A 23725-nucleotide genomic window follows, 5' to 3' on the forward strand; every position below is an offset into this window, starting at 1 on the left:
GTGGGTGTTGTGATCTTTCTTTAAGGCACATGGACTGAGTTGCTGCTAGTGTTCATACAATCTTCAGCTAATGAGTTGCTTAGTTTTAACTGTTACAAGGTATTAGAAAAGGCATGTTCTCAGTCTCAAAACCAGTTCATTTTAGTTGCCTAGAAAATGCTACAAATTGGCTTTTCAGATTAACTCCTTCACTCTAAAAAGTTGTTTCACAATGTAAACATTCCTTATCAATCTTTGGCCTGGAGAAATAAGTGGTCCGTATCAGTAATAAAAGAAAGATTTAATACACACAAAATCTTGTAGTTCTGCTGTATTTTACTGCCAAAAGTATAGAAAAGTGTAAACCTTAGTTTCAATTTGTGAATGAAAAACACCCTCAATTGACCACTTTTTCATTTGTAATTTGCCTGTGTCAGATTAGCCTAGCTTTTTCAGTTCAAACTGTAGAGTCAATAATGCAAATAGGGCTCACTGTGCAGATCAGGTTTCCTTATAATTTGATACTTTGTGGTTACACAAGTGAAGTAAAATCAGGAAGTCTGACAGCAACCATTTCAAAATCACTACCCATTTTTTTCAGTTTAGCTAGTTCCAGCATGATTCAAGATTCTCAAACATACATGGGACTTAAGTTTTGCTGTAACAACAGAGTGTACTTTTAGGGCAATGTTTGGGGAGGATCAGCACTCATAGCAAGTGATCAATAAGGGTAGCTGAGATGCTCATAACACTTTTCACTCAGAAACTTTCTTGGATATTTTACATTTTGCATGATTCCTCTGGTGTGGCACGCCAGACCTGGCATCACTGAAACATAGTTAGTTATTGTCTAAAGCGCTCTAGATTTTGCTAGCACATGACTCTGAAATAGCCCACACATCTAACTTCATTGGTTTCCCAGTGTCCTCCAGCACTGCCCCAGCTGTGCAAATGCCTCTGAATCATACCATATGTTTCCTAGAAACCAGGAGCTGCCACACATCTCTTGATCTCATACCATCAACTAGATGATCAGTAGATACTTGGAATTCTCCCTGAATATTGGCAATCCCCTTCTGCATGATGAAGATGGCCTTCCTTCTCATTAACGATTGCTGTAATACTGGAGACCAGTTACATTACAGTTTCAAAATCTCTCTGACTTTATAATGGAATCCATCTATCCAGACCTTTCATCGAAGAATGATACATATATGTGACCCCTGATCTTTCAGGTTTGGGAAGTGTGTAATTCTTGCAAGAACAGATACAAGCTTCTCATCTAACTGTCACGTTTTAGGCAGGCAGGCAATGCCTTACCAAAATCTCTTGGAAAAAAAAAGCATTTAAAAAGCAAAACACAGAGTGATGCATTTTCTATAGCATCTATTTTGAGAACAAAATTTGAAATCGTTGCTGATACTGTGAGACTTACAGAACTTCTCCTGGGTATGTATGGGAGTATCTGTTCTTCTCCCTCAGCCCAGCAGATGCTTCTGCTTGCATCTGCCTTGGGAGCAATAGGGTTGGAACACATCAAAACTAGTGTGGCTGTAGAGTCACGGTGTAGAAGTTCTCTTTCTCCAGTGCCACAGCTAGAGCAGAAACAATACTTTTGGCTGGTACTTGTCTGATTTTCCAGACCTTAATTTTTTTCTCACTAACAGGGCAGTAGTATAAAACTACTTTTCCCTCAGACACTGAAGCTCCCACTGAGAATCTGTGGTAAGTGCCTTAGCTGTTTTTCTGCAGCTCTGTGTGGAGGATTGAGAAAGAGGAGCCCATTTGATTTGCATAAATTAACTGCCTTTTACAAAGGCTTAGTTTGTTGGATTTTTTTCTGCTGTTGTATCTAACAGAAAAAAAATTACAAAATTACAGTGGTTTAATACTTAAAGTGTGTGAATGAGTGTTACTTACCAGGGACCAACATTCTGGAAGGAGACAATCCACTTTGCCTGTTTCGTCTTGTCTTTCTGTCACAGTGTACTATTTAAAGCGTCATACTTGCATATCAAAAGGGCCTGTGAGTCATGAAAGTACTTCTGAATCACAAAAAGTCTTGCTTGTGCCATGGATGAAAAAATAGCTTCACTGTGAATGCTAGCAGGCAGCAGATAATTGAATGCCTGTGTGTATGTGAGTAGACATCCAAGGCAGAACTTCTACATTCCCAAGAAGCAGCCTGCTGCTTCTCTACTTGCAAGTCATGGGGTACAACTGTAAATATTGATAACACCTGGTCTAAATACAGATGGCAAGTCCTGAATCCTCCAATTCATGAAGGGACATGAGACATCATTTAAGAGACTGATCACACAATCTGCTTCTGTGTACAGACTATTCAGGCTGGAAAAGCTGGAGCCTAGAAAAGAGCAGGTGAAGATCCTGGCTGAAGGCAACTTTCCTCATACGAGGGAAGATTCTGGAGATCAGAGAGCTGGGTACACATGAGCACGAGGGAATGCCAAGCATCCCTAGCCAGCAACAAACAAGAGAGGTAACTGCACAAGAGAGGTGGCACAGCAGGAGGACTTTCTGCCTGACCGTGTTGCACCAGTAGTGAGCTCTCTGCTATAGACAGAGGTCGACAGCTTGGAGCTTAATGCCAAGGGAAGTGAAGATGTAAGTGCATGGGTCTTAAACAATCCCCAGATCCTTGATGGGCTGTCATTCAATTTGCCTCATTTGGGAAACCTTGACAGGTTGCTTCATATGCTTTATAATTTAATAATTTTGAAAGAATTTCAGAGCTGCCAGTTGATGCATGCAGTTGCTTTGGAGTGAAGGTCCCACTGCTCTCACAACATCTGAATGTTTAGCCAGCCTGTTACAAGCCAGCCTGTATCAGATAAAACACAGGATGGGGTACCATACACAGTCTGCTGTTGACCACTCCACCAGCTCATGAGAACAAAGGCAGATCTCTAGCCATACTATACATGTGGAAGTACATTATGGGTGTCTCTACTAGAATTGTGAAGATATTGCTGTTTGACTCTACACTCTTTTTACTAGTCACTTGAAAAAAAAAAACAAAACCAACCCAAATTGTCATTGATAGAATTTGCAAAAGACACAGAGATAGGAAGAGTAGCAAATAATACAGTCCAGTTCTGTGACCTTGACTGCCCTGTCTCAAGCGAATAGTACATACTTCAACAAAAAACAAGTGTAAAGTATATCCTCAGGAGGGAGGAATAGGTTGCTTTTATTCTGTAGCCAACTGTTCCATAGGATTGATTGTGATTGATAAGTAAGACAAAATGACTTGTCAGTGCAGTAGCACAAGCAAAATGGCAAATATGCCGTTTTCAGATGTATAAATAGGGACATTACATAACCCCTGCATTTGCCTTTAGCATGATTGTTTCTGGCATATGGTATTCAGTTCTCAATGTCCACAACAGAAATTGAAATCAGAAAAGTGACATAAGGAACATTTAAGCTGGGAAAATAGGTTGCATCTTGAAAGACAAAAAACATGATCTATTTAGCTTATCAAGGTGAAGGGATCTGCTTGATCTCAACAAAATCACAGCTTTCATAAAGAGTTTTTCTACTCAATATAAGCATACTGTTTGTTTGGAAACCCAAGGTGAACAAATTCAAAATATGAATAAGGTGGGTTTTTCCTGATTTGTTTTTGTTTGTTTGTTTTTTTCCAGGAAAGGTAATTAGCAATGAAAATAGTTTGGCACATCTTATTGAAAGCCATAATGAATCTCTACTACTGGCAAATTATTTACCAAGGTCTTCCTAGAGATGTTTGAGTAAACACGAGTAAACACACATAACCTCAGGTGTTGCCAACGGTGCATATTACATAGCTGATCACACTACAGGATCACAATTGTCCCTTCTTTTTTATATAAAATTTAGTTGCATCTATGGTCAAAGGGAACAGCCATGGAATACATGTGAGTCATGTGTTCAGTTTTGGGCCACTCACTATTGGGCAAATATTGAGGTGCTGGAGCATGTCCAGAGAAGGGTAATGAAGTTGGTGAAGGCTCTGGAGCAAAAGTCTGATCAGGGGTGGCTGAGAGACCTGGGGGTATTCAGCGTGGAAAAAAGAGGCCATTCACTTAGGAGCTGAACTTGATCTTCGTGGGTCCCTTCCATCTCAGACTATTCTGTGTATGTGAAATGACTGGACGTGGCACTTAGTGCCATGATCTAGCTGACGAGGTGGTGATAGGTCAAAGGTTGAACTCAATGATCTTAGGGGCCTTTTCCAACTGCAATGGTTCTGTGTGTGTGATTAACAGCAGGAAAAACACAGCATAAACAGGAATCACATTAAAACAAAACTGGAAAAGTGCTGTTAGTTACCATCTAATCAATAACTTGAGAGAAGTAAAAGATGACAAGCATGATGAAATGATGTTCTTGGACAACACTTGGCTAAACAGGGCAAGTGATCCAATGCTTCTTAACACTCCTCTGTAGCCTCTGCAACACTTCTCTATGTCTTCGTGTTCTGCTTTGTGGCAGTATGCTGTCTGTGTATGTATTTATAATGCTCCAGGCAATAAAGCTTCTCCACAGATGCAGATTCTCTGCATTTTGCAGATGCATTTCCAGCAGAACAATTTTGCCTTGGCATTATTTTTGGCAGAAGCATTTTGAATTTTTTGTGAATTCTGTCAGGGTTCTCTTCTGGAGTCATCAAAACCAGCATGGGATATGTGACTGCGTTTCCCTGATGTAAACTTGAGATTCAAGAGGAAAAGCACACTGTAAAATTGTGAACACTGATATTACTTCTGGGGGGAAATAAAAAGAAAAAAGGAAAAAGATAGGTATCCTCAGAAGAACGCAGATACTTAGAATCGCAGAGTGGTTTGAGTGTTTTTGGACCTTTAAAGTTCGTCTAGACCAACTCTCCAGCCATGAGCAGGGATAATTTTCAATAGTCCAGGTTATTTGAAGCCACATCCAACCTGGCATTGAACACTTCCAGGGATGTGGCACCCGCAGCTTCTCTGGGAATCTGCTCCAGTGTCTTGCCACCATTATAGTACAGAACTTCTTTCTCTCTTATGTACAGCCTCAATCAACTGTCTTTCTGTTTAAAAATGTGACCTCTTGTGCTATCACTAAAAGCCCTGGCAAAAGTCTTTCTTAGAAGAAATAATTATATAAGATATATGTAATAAAAATATATATGGAAAGGACAAAGTAAAATCTCAATTTCTCTTCCTCAGGCTAAACAATTCCAAGTTTCTAACCCTCTCTTTATAGGAGAGGTGCTTCAGCCCCCTCCTCCTCTTTGTGGTCCTCATTTGGACCCACACTGGCAGGTCCTTGTCTTTCCTCTGCTGGAGATTCAATGAAACTATGTGCCAAGTTAGTTAATTCAGTTTAAACACGTTGCTAGTACCACTGGAGTGTCTGATTTTTAATTTTTAGGGTTTTTTTAATTCTCACAGTTTATACATTTATGTTTTAATACTTTCTGGAATAAAGTGATGAAATAATAATACTGTGTTATTAATTTTATATTTCTAGTAGACTGTCTCCAACATGATCATGAAACCTTTCATGACAATTTTACTACTATACTGAACACTGGCACACATGAAGAGATCCCTTGAACAGCTTAGAAATGCAATTGCTGGTTGATACATTGCAATTATTAAGTGATTTTACAGATGTATGTTTGGATACCTATGTTATTAATTAAATTTTTAAATTAGATTCGTCATCATGGTTCAGTGTTCACAAATCACTTTAGAAGAAAATAATTCCGGTATTACTGGAATTTGCTTCTAAGTAAAGCAGGAAAAGTGTTCACTTGTGGACAGCAATAAATGGGAAATCAATAGTAACAGCTCATTTGAATTCCTTATGACAATTTATTTATGTTTACATGTCTGAAGTGTTTTATGTTCTGTTAGCAACGAAAAGTTAGGTAAATCTCTAGTCACTTAAGAATATATGAAGAATATTATTTTTTATTGGTTTTAAGCATAAAAATGAGACTAGCAAGAGAGTGACTTTTGAACAGTTACATGGAATGGTTTATAATGTTGCCATGACCAGAGATTGGCTGATCCCATTATATTAAGTGTGTTGCATTCACCATGCAATGTAATTCCACAGATCAAGTTCTTGTCAGTGAAAGGTCTCAGGGAACAGGAAGTCATGTCCAATTTGTTTTCCATAAACCCCTGTTAACAAGAGCAGACACCCAAATTGCATTCTGGTTTCTTTTAACATGATCAGAGGTTAAGTCTAGCAAATGTGTGGATTGATCCTGTGTGTCTTGTGGAAAACAGAAAGAAGTTTGCCATCAAAACCTTTTGACATATTTCACCCATTCATGTTAGTGCTTCTAGTGAGAGATGACTTTTACTGATATTGTATATTTCCTGGCTCTTCTAAAGAACTTTACTGAATTAGTTACTACAATTCCTGTTATGAACAAGCCTTGGCAGTAAAAGAGAAAAATTTCAGAAGTGTTAGAACTAACATCGGTCAATCTGTGTTTCAGTTAATTATGTATCAGTGAATAAGTAGGACACACCATCTCTAAATTCTAATTATGGGATATTTTATGACAGTACTATGGACCCTTTTGGAGGTAGAAGCATCAGAAGGTAACTCCAGCTTCCCCTTGCAGTGTTTGAGGCTTGGCTTCCCAAGCCTTCCTAGAATTGGATATCAAAGGCCGAAAGCTCTATCTGGGACCTGCAGACTGAATACCCATGGTGGTAAATGACATGGAGTTGTGTGTGTGGTCATTGCTTCTTATTCTTTTTGGGTGGGACAATTTTCAGTTTTAGATGGAGTTGGAAAAATTAAGTAATAAAAACAGATTCTGATTATATAAATGTTTGTGGGGAAATGAGGTGTCTGAAGTAGCCTATGCTGGATTATCATCTAGCTCTTGACTTAATTTCAGACTTGAGAAGAGATATTGAAATCATGCTTAATTTTTTTTCTGAGTAATCCCAAGTATTAACCACATAATCCGCTCTTTCTTATACAGAAAAAAAAATCACTTCATAGCAGATAAGTCAACTGTATTTTTTCAATCCATTTACCTAGTTGCTACGTTACAAATTATAGACAAGGTACATTTTTCATAACAAATGCTATAATAACATTCATTGCTACATCAGAAAAATAATAATTTTTGTGATCTGGTGCTCAGGCTCCACAGGCACTGGCCTCAACAGACTCTTGACAACAGGTGTTTTTGGCTGGTGGAAAATACCCCATCAACTACTTTTTGAAAGCAGTGGAGAGAAGTAGGTTTCTTTTTCTTTTTATTTCTCAGATGTTGGAGGGTCAGCTTAGGTGCCCTGAAACTTTGAAACAAGTAATTGAATTATTCATTTGTTTAGTGTGACAAATGAGAAAAAGATCAGAAACTGGAAGTGTTAAGGAGAATGAAGGCACTCTAATCCTGTTAAAATCTTCCCTGTCCTCCTGGAAGTACATTGACTGATTATTCTTCTGATTTAAAATATGTTTGGCTTCAGGACTCAACTAAGGAGTCATTTCTATAATTGCTCAGAAGTCAATAATTTAGAAGACACAGAGAGTCTGATAAGCTAGTGAATAGTGAGGAAGATTTTTTTTAAAAACAGCATTAGAACAAAGTACATATTATTAATTATTAAATGTCTTAACACATGCATGATAATTTCAAAGAGTTTTGAAAGTTAAGATTTATTTTGAATGCTATTTAAAAAAGCATAATTTTAAAGAAGGTAAATCTCTCTCTTCAGACTCTTAACCAATTTAAAAAAAAAAGACAAAAAGCATAGTATTTCACTCACTCGTTAAGTTAATTACTACGTAACAGTCACAACTGAGCATCACATTTCTATCCCAAAAGGTGAAGTGTCTGGCCCAGCATATCCCAGCAAAACTAAACATACATCACTGTAAGGTTCTTACAATATTCTGGAAGAATGACTCAGTTTTTCATACTTGGCCAAGGTTTCACCTTGAGTCATGCAAGTATCGAGGGTGTGCATGTGTAACCGTTGCAAACTAAAACCCAAAGAAATTCTGGGAGGAGAGAAGGGTGTTAGCACTCTTCCACGACTATCATCCTCTCCCATGTGACAGCTGGAAAAAGCAGAAGAGATCTCTAGTTCTTTTGACAGTGAAATTATACAACTTCAGAGTGTTTGGAACCCACTAACAGAAACAAATTATCATTAACAATGTTTGTTATTGACATTTCTCCACCAAAAGTGCTGAAGGAAGAAACTGTAAATAGTTTTTTATTTTCTTCTCTTGAATAAATTCTCTCTGGATTATATCTCACTGAAATCACTGGACTATCATTCTTTTTGTAAGGAAGCTGGAGGAAATCTCTGAGGCTTTCAATGGAAAACCAGAGTTTAAGGAGCGTCAGATTCTCGGGAGCAGCCCACTTCCCTACTGAACATAACCAAAAGGTTTCTTGGGAACTGTGAGTTCTGCTGAATATTATTTTGGACAGCAGTGTACGTGAGTCTGGGTAGCAGCCAGCACAAGAGCTTGGGATTCTGAACCAAAAGCTGTGTGTAGCCTGATTTGCGTTAAGTGAAGCACACAGCTGTCCTAGGGCAGCACACTGGAGAGGAAAATCAAACTAGTTGCTGCCAACAGGGCAAAGGCAAGCTGTATGGAGCTGCAGCTATTTCTGGGGAAAGTTGTTTTCACTCCTCTCTGCACAGAAAGAGCAAGTGAATTTACCTCTGCAGGGCTTGGTCCCTTCACCCTATTTCTCATCTCCAGCCCCTCTACCTTTATTATTCAATAGCAAAAACAGCCCCTCTCTCACTATTTATCCTTCCTACAGCAAAAACCAATTTTCCTCACCTGGAATAACAGCTTGGAATACAGCTCATTTCAGCTGCAGCCTTAAGAAACACAATAGCATCACCCTGAGAAACAACTTTGGAAGAGGGATTTTGCAAGTGCTAATTTAGAAGACTTTTGGTTCTATTTTTAAACATTTATTATTCTGTTCTTCAAGGAAGCCGGATTACTATTAGCAAACTAAACTGCATGAAAGATTCTTACGCCTGCTTCTTCTTCAAACTAGATTAACCTGCAAGACCAATTAATGATTTGTTTTGCGTGCTAGATTCTCATGTCAAAGAAGATAGAAATAAACCAAAAAACTGCCTTGTGTCTTAAAACACTCAATTTTATCTTGGGATATTATTTTTAAAGTCTTCTTAAACTTCAAGACCTGTCACAACAATTGCCAGTATAGTATGTAAAAGTCACTTTCACATGTTTGTTTTATTCTGAACACCCTTTATTGCCTGATTAAGTTGATCTCAAAATCCAGGTAAAGGACATTCCATTGATATCAGTAAATACAATTTTTTTAAACTTCATTCTCAGCAACCTAATATATTCTTATAGAAGGGAGGCAAGTTAAAGGCTGGTGACTTGTTCATAGCAGATCAAAATTAAATTTATTTTGTGATTTCCCAGTGTGTTTCTCTCTCCTACCAGCACTAATCTGGAGAGTTTGTCAGAAAGATAATCTGCTATGCATTTGTATAGTGTCAGCACAGTGGGAAGTGCAAAGGTCTTTTAATGATAAACCATATAATGACAAACTTTGCAATGCAGCCTTGAGAGCAATAATGTCAGTGCTCTTGGTGCCAAGTTCATTCATAACTTGACAAGCTGATGAATAAGGGTGTCTTCAAACAGGAATTCAGAGGACATTCATGGTGTTATCCTTGGTATACATCATTCTGTCTCTGAAGTTTTATCCCAATATTTTCAATAGGGATCCTCTTAGCATGTGTTCATGATATACATTGACTTAGGTTGCTGGAGGGAATATGGTTCTGGGAACACAGTTCTCTGAGTTAACAAAATTAGTTTTTCCCTGTCTTTCATTTTCCTGAAGTTGCTCTCTCTTTTTCTGTAGATCATCCTCATTGAATGAGGCTGCCTATTTCTGGTAGTTCTGGTACTTCAGCTGGCATCTGTTTTCTGCTCCTATACCCTACAAACGTGCCTCGCACAGAGGCCGAGGACCGAGGAATCAGCCTGAGACTTTAAAATCTTAAAGGTCTTTTCCAACCTCCAAACCCAATCTACTGTAAATGAAACTTTTGCAAGTGGTTACAACCTTCATGTTGTTTGCAAAAGCGAGTTGCCAGACACTAGTAAAGCATTAACAGACACCTTGTCGGCTTATCCACCGCTTCCCAGGGAGTAAGTGGGACCCCAAAACTCGCCGGGCATTGGTCCGGGCTTGCGGGACCCTCGCACGGGGGAGGACCCATCCCTCGGAGAGGGGATCAGCGTCGGGGAGGCGGGGGGTTCCGGGTTCGGGGCACCCCTCGCACTGCCCGCGGGCACCTCCCGCCCTCCCTTCGTCGAAACCACTCCCCGAAGAGAAAGTCACCAGGGGGTGGGGAAATGGTGACAGCTCCAGGAAGCCGCCGGCGGCACCGGGAGACACCGAGGGGCGGCAGCCCGCTGGTGGCAGCTCGCAGCGCCGCCCGCCCATCCCGCCGCCATGGGCTCCCCGCAGCGTCCGCCGCTCGCCCACGTCTTCAAGGGGACCTTCGTGCACTCCAGCGCCTCCGCACCCATGGAGATCCTCCACGGACACCTTCTGGGGGTGGACGATGACGGGACTGTGAGTGGGGGCTCGGGCGGGTGCCGCCAGTCCGGTGCGGGCGGCGGGGGCGCGGGGGGTGCCCGATGAACCCCTCGGGGCTGCTGCTCCGCTTCGCTCCGTCGGTGCGCTGGTCTTTGGGAGTCCTGCGCTCCACAAGGGTCCGCGAGGGGCGGTGGAAATAACCCCTTTCGGTCCCGAGTCCATGTCCGGGGGTGGCGAGGGGCAGGGCTGGCTCCGTCGGTCTGTGGTGAGAAAGCGGAAAATTTTCGCACTCATGTCCGTCGGGGAAAGCGCCGCGGAGAAGTGATTTCGCACTTGCAGGAGCCGAAGGTAATTGAAATGGAGCGTCCCCTCAGCACGAGTCTGCAGTTAGCCGAAATCAGTTTTTGAGGTGTGCTGCGTGTTCCCAGAAAAGCAGCGCGCCTCGTCTGGACATTCTTTCAGATTCTCTGTTTTCTTTCAGTTTCAGAAGCAGGTTTTTCATTCTCAAAGTGTCTAAACAGTGATTGTGGGTAATTGCAGTGTGCCCCTTGCACAGCCTTCCGAGTGGAGCTTTTTTATTTTCTTGGCAAAAAATGCCATGGCATATACCCATAGAGAGTTAGGGATGTTAGTGGTACAAGCCAAGCTTTAAAAAAGCATTGCACTTAGTGATAATGCAAGATCGAGTCTGGCAGGGAAGCTGTGTCATTCCCTTAGCAGCATCACACTTGAAACTCAGTTTCACAGTGCAGGTCGTGTGGGTAGACTAGTGATTTGTTATAGACTCGATAACATATATGGGCACCCTATGTAAAATTTTAAAAAGTAATTTTCTTTCTTGTGGCTAAATAACAGGCTTCATTGTGTCAGGCTTCAATAACATTTGAAATCTGTGCAAAGCACATTTTAAGACCTAACAGTATTTATTTTTTCTATTCACACATGTCTGTGAGGATCTGTTTCCAGGCATCTTTTAAAGATGTTGAGGATCATCTTTTATAGATGCCTGGTGCAAGGTGTATCAAAGTCTGTGAGAAGCTGTCTTTTGATGTACAGGAGGGGAATTACGTAATTATTTATTGGCTGGTGTCCACTAAAAACAATAGAGTTGAATGAAAAAAGGATTTAGTTGGCGTAACTCAGGTGCAGAAGGCAGAAAGTCATACCCCATCCCACTCTCTCTGATGGCAATTTCCATTAAAGTGTCTCTACACAGCATCCATAGGAAATCAAGATTTTAAGTGATTTTCTTGAAAAACAGATACCTTAGGAAGCTACACATAGGGGTCTGTGCTCTCACTCTCTTCTCCTAGGGATCAAGGATTCACAGTATACTGTTTTCCTTGCATAAACTGGCAGAAAGTGTTTTTTTTCTTTCAAATATTTTCCATTAAAATGGTGTTGCCCAAAAATGAAATACCCAACCGAGTATGGTAACAAGCACTTTTATTTTATTCTCTTTTTTTAAAAGTTCTTGGCATTTTACTATTTCAGTGAGTTTTGGCATCCCCCCCATATGCTTTCTTCCCTCCCTATTACATGAAATGTAATCTCTTTCAGAACAACCACTGGAATCACAGAAGAGTTGGCTTTTCAAGAAGGATATAGTGGTTAGAAAATTACTTATCTTTATTATTCAAATTTACACCAAACCTGCTTCAGTATTACTCCCAAAGAAGTAAATTTAACTAAGCAGGTATTGTTCTTCTGCCTCATGTTGCTAACTCCATCGTAGAAAAATCTTGCACGGTCTCTGACACTGTGAACAGATCAGCTTCTGTGAACAGCTGGGTCCCGTACTGCAGTGTGAGGTCCTGCCTGTCCTTCAAGGGACATAAAATGTCATCTCTCTCTGCTTTGCCTCTAGATGAAAAGGAAGGTTTAGCAAGGAAAACACTGCTGTCAGGTATGAAAACCCAAACTATCTTCAAGTTAGCAAAGTAGGGACCGTGTTTAACTGAGTCATTTGCAGAGCTGTGTAGTGTCATTCTTGAGGAACAGCAAGTAGAAAGAGCAGCCTTCCTTAGGCTAAAAAAAACAGACACAGGTGCAAAATGTGAGTTATCATTGAAACGTTGGAGTAATTAACTTAGCTGCGTAGAGTATTAAGTAAACAGAAAAAGTATTAAGCTAAAAGCTCCTGTTGAAGTCATGAAAACTCTTGCTAGTTGTGGAATAAGAGTTAATATTTTTAAGTGGTTTTTTTTCAGTGATTGGGACAGCAAGAGGATGTGTGTTAGCTGTACAAGGAGGAAGGTACTAAGGTACCAACATCCATATGGAGTTCATTGCTTAACATTTCTCAGCAGGTTTTGTGGTTCCCTTAGCAACTGAGTCTAATAATTGTTCTTGTCTCTCATTAAGCCTCAAATTCCAGTTTTGGGAACTAGGCAAGCAATAGGCCTCAAGTCTCTAATGCAAAAATCATTTAATGACTGTAGAAGCAGGGAGGGAAGAGAGCATGTGAGTAGGGAAAAAAGGGATGGACCCCTTCCCATGTTCATCTGTGAATGTCATAGCCAGAAATAAAGAAACACAGGCACTGTTGGATCCAAAAAAACTGTGTTCCTTCAACCAGTATCATTCACTTTCCATTCTCTTGTTAGCAAAGTTATTTGCACTGTGGTACTTGGAGGCACTCAAAGTTTTCTGCATCAGCTTTGATCACAGTTTAGTTGACCACCTATGCTTTATGGAGGAGCTTTGGGCATCACTTGGATTAAAAAAGGCCTGAGTTAGGGAGGTCTCAGCTCCTCAACTTTGGATCCTTTAGCCACATCACATGGGTGGCATATGAGAACTTACAGAAGTGTTTGAGCAACCGTTTTTGCAGCTGTTGGTGCTGTTTTTTGTGAATATACCTTTCCCAAAGTGCCAATTATTCTCCTTGACTTCCTCCTTGACAAGCTGAAGTGCCTGTGCACTTACTTCTTGACTCCGTGGTGACACTGCTGTAGAATTTTTTCTTACTTGTACAGTGTTAAGGTCCAGAACTCATTTAAAGAACTGTTCACCAGGTTGATTAGTTTGAATGCACAAGCAAATACTGGAGCAAATGTCCAAGAGTAGGACCTCAAAGACCTTAAAGCATTCAGTTTTAGAAAGGTGTCCAGAGCAAATGTATTGTAAAGCAAAGGGGAACATCTTGAGTAAGGAGTTCCATTGACAAGTTTGTTTGAAGGGAGTATAGATGTCTTGCTGATATACCCATAGTCTCATTTGACCATAATGGACAAGTTGTCAGGTTTAGAACTGATTTCTTGTGATCATATTTTCTTCATTTTTTTTTGTGATGTAAGTATTTTATTTATCTGCACCCTAAGAGTATATAACAGCCACTGCTTTTCCATGGCAACGCCTGTTTCCAGAATGTGTCATCTGGTGTTTCATGTTTCTCTCTATCTTTTTTTTTCTCCTTCTTTCCCCTTCTTCCCCCAGCAGATCTAACCTTACTCATTCTGCATCCATTTTGATTTCAGTATCTGAATGACATTTTCTTTTTTGCCCATCAGTAATTTCAGTAGGTCTTAATTCCAAGCATTCTACAGCTATACAGTTCATTAAGTTGGCTGTATTCCTCTTTGGAAGGAGAGAGATACTGCTTCAAGTGAATTATTAATGTAGTACTATAATCTTGCAATTTTTGCTAGTGTGGTATTTATTAATAAGATGTGATTTTAATATGTTTTTCTGACTAAAAATGTAAAACATCTGATCTTTAGACCATGTAAATCATATAAGCCATATGTTTGTTTAAAAGACTAGTCAGCTAAAAACTTCTTGTTTATCCACCTTTGCTTATTTTCGTCTATGGAAAAATTAGAAAATGGTGAATTTCTATGCAAGAGGTCACACATACAAAAAAATGGCATTCAAATAACGGCCAAACAATGCTTTTTTGCTTCTCTTGCCCTTCCTCCTAAATTCCTTCCTATTACCTTTTTTACAACTACTTGGTCTTGCCTTTTCATTGTTGTTTTTTGTTTGGTGTTTCTTTGGGGATTTTTTTAACTGCTGCCTTAGAAGCTCTTGTTATAAGGGTGATACAGGCCCTCGGCATGGACACCTTCCCAGGAGCAGAAGGATACTGGTAGCAGTAAGATTATTCCTTTGAACTTAGAGGAATGAGCTCTTATACCAAGGGAGTTAGAAGACCATGAGCTGGTTTCTGGCAGAAGCTGTAGTTAGGCAAGTGTCATGGGTGTAACCTATAGCTGCGTTTTAGTAGCAGGGAGGGGCTATAGGGTAGCTTCTGTTAGAAGCTACTAGAAGTTTTCACTGTCCTATGAAAAACCTATGGTAGTCAGTTCCAGGAGGGATTTCCTGCTGCTACCCAAGGCTGAGCCAATGAGATGCACTTCTGTGATAACATATTTAAGAACAGGGGAAGAGAAGGTTGTTACACAGAAGAAATTCCAATCCGTGAGAACAAGGAGTCACCAAGACCAGTGCAGCTGGAGGGAGGAAGGGGAGAGGGGGGGTGCTTCCTATAAAGAACCACTGGAGTGCAGAAACCCTTCTACAGCCTATGGAGGAGTCCATGCTGGAGCAGGAAGACACATGAAGGAGGCTGTGACCCCCTGTGGGAGGCCCAAAATGGATCAAAGTCCTGCTGAAGACCTGTGGCTCGCGGAGGGGGAAGCCCACGGCGGAGCAGTTTTTTCCGGGTAGGACTTGTGGCCCCCATGGGAGACCACGTCGCTACAGCTCAACCCATGAAGAACTGCACCCGCTTGGGGAAGTCGTCCACAGGGCAACACGTTGAAAAGAACTGCTACCCGAGGGGTGGATGGACTCACACTGGAGAGGTTCATCAAGGACTGTCTCCCGTGGGAAGGACCCGATGGGACAGGGGAAGGACTCAGAGCTTTAACCCCCCTGTAGTCCGTGGTGAAGACCATGGTGGAGCAGGCTGCTTCCTCTAGCCCATGGAAGGGTGACCCACAGGTGCAGCAGACTTGGAAGACCTGTTGCCCTATGGGTAGACTTCTCTTTCTGCATTGATGCAGGGGGATGGATGGAGAGATGGAAGGAAGGAGGGGTAGTTGGAAACTGTGTTTAAGACTGTTTTATTTCTCACTCTTTAGCTCTTATTCTGTTACTAATTAATTTAAGTTTTATCCTCACTCTGAGTTTGTTTTGCCTGTTATACTGCCTTCTCTCAATCCTTATCTCTACTCATGAAATTCCTTTGCTGTTTTTTTTCTTCCTCTCTCCTCTGCACTGATGCAGAGGGGAGGAGGGAGGGTAGTGGAGTGGTTTTAATAGGCCCCTGACATCTGGCCAGGGTCAGATCACGATAGCAAGAATTCTTAAAAGCCCAGTTTAGGCAGTCTTTGGCCAAGGGAGGCGTCAGGGTCCTCTACTCTGTTGAGTGTTGAGGAAACCTGGATCCCACGTGGAGCCTGTAGCGGGCATTGCAGTGCCTAGGCTCCACATCCTTTGATTCTTGGACAGTTGTCATGCCTATTATTGATAGACTAGAAAATCAAAGAGTTGAGAATTCAGTTGCCAAGAGTCATGTTGTAGATTAAAATACCATGGAATTTAAAAAGAAATAGAAGATGTTCTAAAATTATGACTTGGCAACAGCGACTCATCATCAGTACAGTCAGTGCTCTCCAGGAGTCAAATGGGGTTTAGTTTGGCTCCAGATTGTAGGGTTTTGTTTTGAAATAAATGAAGATCTTAGCCTCCTTTTAGCCTGTTCTGTAAAATGAAAATGTTATCTGCATTTTTCCCCTCAATTTCTTTTGTCATCCTAGGCACCGAAGAAATAAAAAGAACCCCAACATTAATGACACAAACAGAAAATTAGAAAATACTTAGCTTGATGTCAATTACTGCTAGGCAAAGCAAATTATTTGCCCCCTGTGGTTGTGAATACTATAATTATATTCCCATAAGGCTGTTGCATACCTCCACAGCAAGTGACTACTGCTAGCATGATGTTACGTTGCAGGAATGCCGGTGGACACTGAAATCTCTGCAGGTCTGCCTGGGTATTACCTGAAAGTGAATTAATTGTTTTATTCCAAGTTACAAGATGGGTGCGGTTATTCACTGGATTGTGAAAAGATATTTCAAAATCATGCTTGATAGTCAGGAAGAACAAGTATTTCTATGCAAACCTGTCACCTTTGTGGTAAGTGCGTAAAATCTGCTTTAAGATGTAACTTGTTTTGCCTTTACATAAAGCTGATGTGGGATACAGGCTTAAAGTACCTAACTATGTTTTCTTTCTTTCAGATTGTGTTTTTGGAACAAAGTGATCAGCAAGAGCAACTGGCTGAGAAGTGGGGTTTCAAAACATCTGACATAAGACAACTGAGTAAACAGTATGTGTTTTGTTTAGATTAATTTCAGCAAATGCAGTTTATTCTTTGAATGAAGTAGAGCGAGTCTCTGTGAATACAATTTCACAGGGAACACATAAAATCCAATTCAATGGGCAAAACTTCATTTCAGCTCCATGAGAGCTCTTTACCCAAAGCTGCCTGTGTCCCGGATGGGACTCAGAGGGTGGACAGTCCGTGTGCTTTTTGCATTCCTTAGTTTGGGACTGCAGACATGGCTGACTTTTGCTGGCTGATGTACACTGTGCAGAACCAAATGCCATATTTAATTTTCACACGTAACCACTTGTGTAGTCACAGACACAAATGCTGTTCTTTCTTGAGATTACATTTTATATCCATTCTGTTAGCAGTGAGCTGTGCCTAACTAAAGTGGAACTCTAGACTTAGTAAATGTATGTAACACCGACATTGCAGATATAAAACTCATTACCTTGGACTTTGACACACTCCATAATAAAAGTTAATACAATTAGAAGATTTAAACCTTCTAAACACAGAGCCTTGGATTTCTTACTGTACTGCACCTAGAGCACTTCAGCCAGTGAAGTCCCCTGGCTTTCTGGTGAAGTGAAATAGTTTCGAGTGCACTTACTATGCTTTGTCTGTAGCAGCACTGTAAATGTCTTGTGGCTTAGCTGCAGCATCCTTTTAGTAATCAATTGTTAAAAAATCTGTATGCTTTTTTGAAAGGCTAATCATATAGTATATATGAGTCATCAGATGTTTTCTTAACTTGAAATAGCCTGAGGAAAGTGGAAGGTGCTGAGAATATGGATCAGGTTGAGGAAGATCTTTCAGTATTTATAGAACAGAGGAAAAACAGAAAGAAGGGGAACTACAAAGAGATGAAACCACTGTTCATTCAATAGTCAGGGAGAAGGGGAGTGACGTGAGAGAAATTTACAGTATGGAGTTTCTGCCCAAGCCAAAACAATTATAGCAACTTCCTAGTAATGTTGATATATTCATCCCTGTATGGATATATTCATCCCTGTATGAATATATTCATCCCTGAACATTACATGACAACAAGTAGTTTTACAGTTCCATTATAAATATGCCTTTCCTGTCAAGATGCTGAGAAGAGATTTTTTTAACTGATGTCCATGTCTGCATTTGTAGACACAGTGGCTGTTTTTCCATTAAACCTGAAAATTCTTTAGTTTTGTATGTATATATATATATAGAGAGAGAGAGAGGATAGAGAGAGAGAGAGAGTAAAACTGGGATATTTTTGTAAATATAATGGTCAGGAAGTCAGAGGCATTCTAAATATATCCATACTAGAAAGCATGACCATGACCAAATTGTCTCCATTTCAGGTGGATTCTACAGTGGAGTAATTTTAGTTACTGTGAAGTCAGTTTGCATTTGTTGCTATTTAAACTGGATCCATATTAGAGATAATTGGATTCATCATGTTCTTATATTGTTTTTCTCATAATTAGCCGTTTATATATGCGTTTCTGTGTAAATGTTATTATTCAACTACTTCGTACTGAAAAAGGGATATAGGCAGAATTACAGTAGGAGTTGATAGGCTGATGCTGAAAGAGGCAGGGTAATCTGTACTTGCCATTTACTCTGGTGGGTTTTGCCCTGGTGGATTTGTTTAAAACAAAGCTACTTACCATGGAACATTTTGAGAGATTTTGAACTATTATAACTTTATTTTCCTTCCCTAGTGAATTCTTCATGCCAGGATTGGTTGATACACACATTCACGCCCCTCAGTATTTATTTACTGGTACAAGAGTAGACCTGCCTCTTTTGCAGTGGTTGACTACATACACGTTCCCAACAGAAGCCAAATACCAAGACAGTGGTTTTGCAGAAGAAGCATACACCAGAGTTGTTGTAAGTCCTGCAAACAACATTTACCTACTTGACAACATTCATATTTGTGAAATATAGATATGTTTTCAGAAGGTCAGCAGAAAGAGTAGAGCATGTTTAATGTCGTGAAAACCAGATAAAACCAACAGATGGCCCCTGTTCTAATTGCTGACCCTTACTAGCTCCAGTCTTGTTCTGTTGACAAGAAAGTTCATTTAATCACAAGGCTAATGATGAACCTGTTTATCATCCTTTCTCAGTACAATGACCAACACTTATGACTACTCTCAGGGTTAGTATAGCCAGAAGGTGCAGACAACTTCAGTGCAGAAATAACCAAACTTAGTAAAAAAAAAAATAATTCAAGAGATATTTCCTTTTCTGCATAAAAATCCTTTATTATGAAATTATCTTCTACAAGGACTACATCAAAGAGAAAAGGCAACAAATCTGAGGTGTCTTAGAGTAGTTAGGGAAGACATATCTACTGCTGAGGTCCTTGCAGCAGGAATGCAGGGGCATTTCACTGCAGAGGCTTTAGATGGAGTCAGTCAATGGTATTGTGGCACAAAGAGAGACTTTGTTAGAGCTAGATGGGTTCTGAACAATATGAAGGCTTTAAGGTCTACTGGACAATAAGCAGCTAGGTCACATTGCAAAGTAATAGTTTTGTCCTACCATTGAAATTTATCCTGTAATATGTGGACTGAAATATCTTCAATATATTAAATTAATTGACCAGCATAATTTACTTTCCATTTTTCTATTACTATGACAACATATGTTGTCAAAATAATAATATAACAAATCTGAAATGATTAGTTATACTGTCCTTGCCACACAAATTTAAAAAGAAATTACTTTCTGCCATCTGCCATAATAAAAACATGTAGGAGCAGCTTGGTCATAAGTTCTAGTGACAGATACCATGCCTTCAGCTGCTTAAAGCATACAGGTGATTTCATCTTCCAGCTTGTGCCTCAACACTCTGTTGCAGTTCACATTCAGTGACCTCAAAATACTCACTGTGCAAGGTGTTTAACAGTATCATCTGGAAAGAGACTGCCAGTGAGAGATGCAAGTTAGCTGTAGGAGCTTCAACACAATGGTAAGGCTCTCCCCATGTGTATCTAAAAGGACAAGGTCAGGAAAATGCCTTCACCCACAAAAGCTACAGAATATCAGTCACTTTGCAGTGTTCATTGAGGCTGACAATAACCTTCAGCTGTTAGAAACAGGACTAAACTTACAGGAGCAGATATTTTTTCATATGTATCATTGTAGTTTTGGAGTTGTAATGAAAACACTGAATTTTTTCAAACCAAAATCTTATTTCCAGTAAACACTTTCTATACTCAGCAAAAGAAATAATTTAGGTGAAATTTGCCAGCTTTCAGCTGGAACCTTCTCTGGTCCCTTCAATTTTAGGAAAGTCAATTCTTTCTGCTGATGATTTGGAAACAGAATGAATGTTTTTGGATTTCATTTAACAATGTTGTTAGAATTCCAGAAGTAGAGAATTCTGGATTTTAAAAGCTAAAAACGACAAAGGTAGTTTATCTCAGTAATGACATTGTTATTTTCGAGACTCATTTTGGGAACCCTTAAAGACTTTCATTTGAATATTGTAGAGAAAAGACAGCTTGGCTTCGTGTTTGTCAGATAATTAGCCCTAGCCGTTCTTAATATTGTGTTGGATGTCTCACCTTCTATCTCACTAAAAAAAATAGAAGAAAATTCTTAAATTACTTGGTAGCAAGAATCCAAATATGTAATTTAAACCCTTATGTTGGATGAATAGTCAATAAAGTCATCAGTCCCAAGATCAGTGGAAGCTTTAAATTTCATCATGAATTAATGTAACTAAAATTGCACTTCATTTGCTGTTACGTTCTCCAAAGGTAATATGAACAGGTGTCAACCACCATCTCCTTTCAAATGGTATAATTAAATAAATAATTAGATTACAGTCTGAGCAGTTGTGCTTAGTTTACTTTTACTTTTAAGTTTTTTGCTTTGTATTTGGCAATAGCAAATGGTTTTTTTGATACAGAAAAACTTGATTAGTTTTTCCAGCCACATCAGATGGCCAAAAGAAAACCACTGCTTTTCCCAAAAGCCTTGATTTGTTAACACCAGATAAACAGTGCTTCACTGTGAAGATTGGAGAGTTTTTCAAACCAGGAAATAATAAAAATGACTAGTTGTTTGTATTTCTAAATATAAATTGGAGTATTTCCTATTTGAGGGAAGAAATATAGAGTGGTTTCTATGGGCTTAGTCATTGCAAAAATTCTGTGAGGAATTTTTGTATTTATTAACACACAGACTTAAAAGAGCTATTATGAAATTAAAAATCTATATTTTACCTTCCCACTTCACTGCACAATTTCACAATAACTAAATGTTCTCACAGTTTGAAATGAGCCTGCCTGTTCTGCTTTTTGGCAGCTTTACTGGTTTTTTTTTTCAGACAGTTGAAACTGATTTCTTTTTATAGAGACGAACTCTAAAGAATGGCACGACTACAGCTTGCTACTTTGCAACAATTCACACAGATACTTCTCTTCTTCTTGCTGAAATTATAGGTAAGACTAACAGTGAGTTTTGAAGGATGCCACATGTATCATATTAGTTGAAGGAAGCAGAGTTTAGGAGTTTCAGACTTGCTAGGAGTCTGGCTGTCTCTAATTTGTTTTTAATTTGTTGTACCTCTGTCCCCAAAACCCACCTCGGTTACACTTATTCACTTCACTGCCTCTGTCCTGCTGTTGTTTCTGCTTGTCTGTTCACTCCTGAATCAGCTGCTGACTGAGCTTGAATTAGGTCTGCTGGAGTTGTTCTCCAGCTGCAGCTCTCTGCTCTTTCTGACCTTTTGTTATTTGAGGTTTAAAAGGCTAAATGTCGGCACATTAATGTCCTAATACTCCCAAGTTGTAGCGGATAATCAATGTCAAAAATCTTCACACACCTTCTGAAATCAGAAAAGTGAAAGCTGCATCAGGATCTTTCCCTTCTGTTCACAGTTGCAAGCGTCTGCTGTTTGAAAATGTTGTGGTTCTTGCAGGATTTCTGAAGGCTCAGACAGCTCCCAAAGCAGAAAAATGTAATAAGTGTAAATGTAATAAATTTTATTCAAAAATTACCTAGTCTTTCTGATTTGGTTGGAAAATTTTGAAGCCATTGCATTCAGCAACTCCAACAGTAAAAGTGGACAAAGAAATCTAATTTAGAAACACATTTGACAGCTTAGAATTGAATATTATATGCATGTCTTGCACATGAATTCTGATTTATTCATCTAGCATGGATAAATCTTAAGAAAGATGCTAGAATAGCTCCGAAATTTTCTCCCTCTAACTGTGTGTGGGAGGCATGTTAACAACCTCATTCCTTTCTTTTAAGGAGAGATGGTTTGCTGAGATCTTTGTGCTTTTTCTCATCTCAGGGTAGTCATCTACTACAGCTACTGTGCTTTGGTGCTTGTGTTTCTCATCCTCTATTTCACAGCCATTCTTCATATAGTACCATTATGAATTCTGGTTGTAGTTAAACTACAGTAATCTAGTCCTCAGTAATAACAACTGTAAAGTTGGGTACTAATGTACAAGAGGAGAACTCCTATTTAAATATAGTTTGTTTACTTTCTTCCTTTTTCCTTTTTATCCTTAAAAGTCACATGAATAGTCCCAACTTAGAGATAAGACAAGAGCATGAATTCTGTTCGTCTTAAATTAAGCTAGATGGGGTGGACTTTACTTTCATATTTCAGTATAAGTGATGATAGTGGTTTTTGAGAACCAGTGATTCTGAGATTTATATTCTAATGCATCTCAACAGATAAATTTGGTCAACGAGCGTTTGTTGGAAAAGTCTGCATGGATATGAATGACAGTGTGCCACAGTACAAAGAGATTACTGCTGACTCTGTCCAAGAGACAGAAAGGTAAAATGATTAAATTGATGGCCTAACCTTTTAAAATAAAATTTTTCATACATATGAATAGTGAATGTGAATCTGACTAAGAACTTACAGGTGTGAATTTATTAGGAACAGGTTTTTCTCTTCCAGCAGTATTGTCCCCTGCAGTTCTGGCAATTTCTGCATACCCAGTTGCTGCACAGCCCAAGTAGCATCTCTCTGGCTTTTGCAAAGAAAGGGAGAAGCCTTTCTAGGGTTTGAGAGAATATGTGTGGTTTCTGCCTCCTCTTTTCCCTTCACAGATGTGTGTAGAGTGATGTGACCTGACATGGGATGGTAGGGTGGCAGCCACTTCCTTTGCCACCATTATCTTCTGAGCTATTTCCTTCCACCAAAGCCTTAGGATAAGGCTTTATTCAAGTTATGGAAGTTAGCTTTCATATACCCCATTTTAAACATGCTGTGGTTCTCCTCTTCTCTGTCACAGCACCAGTCAAACTATTCTAATAGGCAGCTGAGTGAATGAAGGAGAATCAAACAAAGGCAATGCCCATTGTAGAGGAGACCCAAGACTGGAGTATGACATCCTGCTGTCTTACGTTTCTTGTGTCTTTTGCGCCCTTGCTCAGAAGTAGACATACAGCTCTTCTCATGGGACTGTTTGTTTACTTGTATGAAGGTTTCAAATATCAATACCCAAGAGGAATATAAACATCTTATGGCCCTTGTGTGAAGTTGCTATCCTATTTTTGCAAATCATGCTAGAGGCTTGACAGAAAAGTAAAAAATGGTCATGAGTTTCTAACAGTGTTTATACTTAGACATCTTTAAAATGTGTAGTATTAATCATTTTCACTCTACTAACATTTGTTTTCCTTCTTACAAATTCCCAGTTTTCATAATACAGCACAAATCCTGCTGAATGGGGCTGAAAGTAGCAGAACTCCCAGTTCTGATATTTTTGAAAGCTTCAGAATGATCTAAATAGCTTTCTTTTAAATATCTATCTTGTGCCTCCAACTCGTTCCTTTTTAATTGTGT

The 23725-nt window shown here is 39.5% G+C and overlaps 1 protein-coding gene and 1 long non-coding RNA gene across 3 annotated transcripts in view; one reads left to right on the top strand and one right to left on the bottom strand.

Annotated features, from left to right (window-relative positions):
* Positions 1-5396: 5396 nt before the first annotated feature.
* On the bottom strand, positions 5397-10401 carry LOC113956372. Its single transcript, XR_003530824.1, has 2 exons — positions 10161-10401; positions 5397-7298 (listed from the first exon to the last, which is right to left on the bottom strand). It is a non-coding gene; the product is annotated as an uncharacterized LOC113956372 (long non-coding RNA).
* A 17-nt stretch (positions 10402-10418) lies between these two features.
* Positions 10419-23725, top strand: part of GDA (guanine deaminase) — a 29054-nt gene continuing 15747 nt past the window's right edge. Inside the window, exons 1-5 of one of the 2 annotated variants that reach the window (XM_027662877.1) lie at positions 10419-10603; positions 16817-16905; positions 18612-18783; positions 21263-21350; positions 22603-22708. In XM_027662877.1, the coding sequence (XP_027518678.1) occupies positions 10481-10603; positions 16817-16905; positions 18612-18783; positions 21263-21350; positions 22603-22708 (578 nt within the window). In that variant the 5' untranslated portion in view covers positions 10419-10480. The remainder of the gene's footprint in view (positions 10604-16816; positions 16906-18611; positions 18784-21262; positions 21351-22602; positions 22709-23725) is intronic. The other variant, XM_027662876.1, reaches the window with a different exon arrangement.

This window comes from Corapipo altera, unplaced genomic scaffold (assembly GCF_003945725.1).
Source record: "Corapipo altera isolate COAL_440 unplaced genomic scaffold, ASM394572v1 61167, whole genome shotgun sequence".
NCBI lineage: Eukaryota > Metazoa > Chordata > Aves > Passeriformes > Pipridae > Corapipo > Corapipo altera.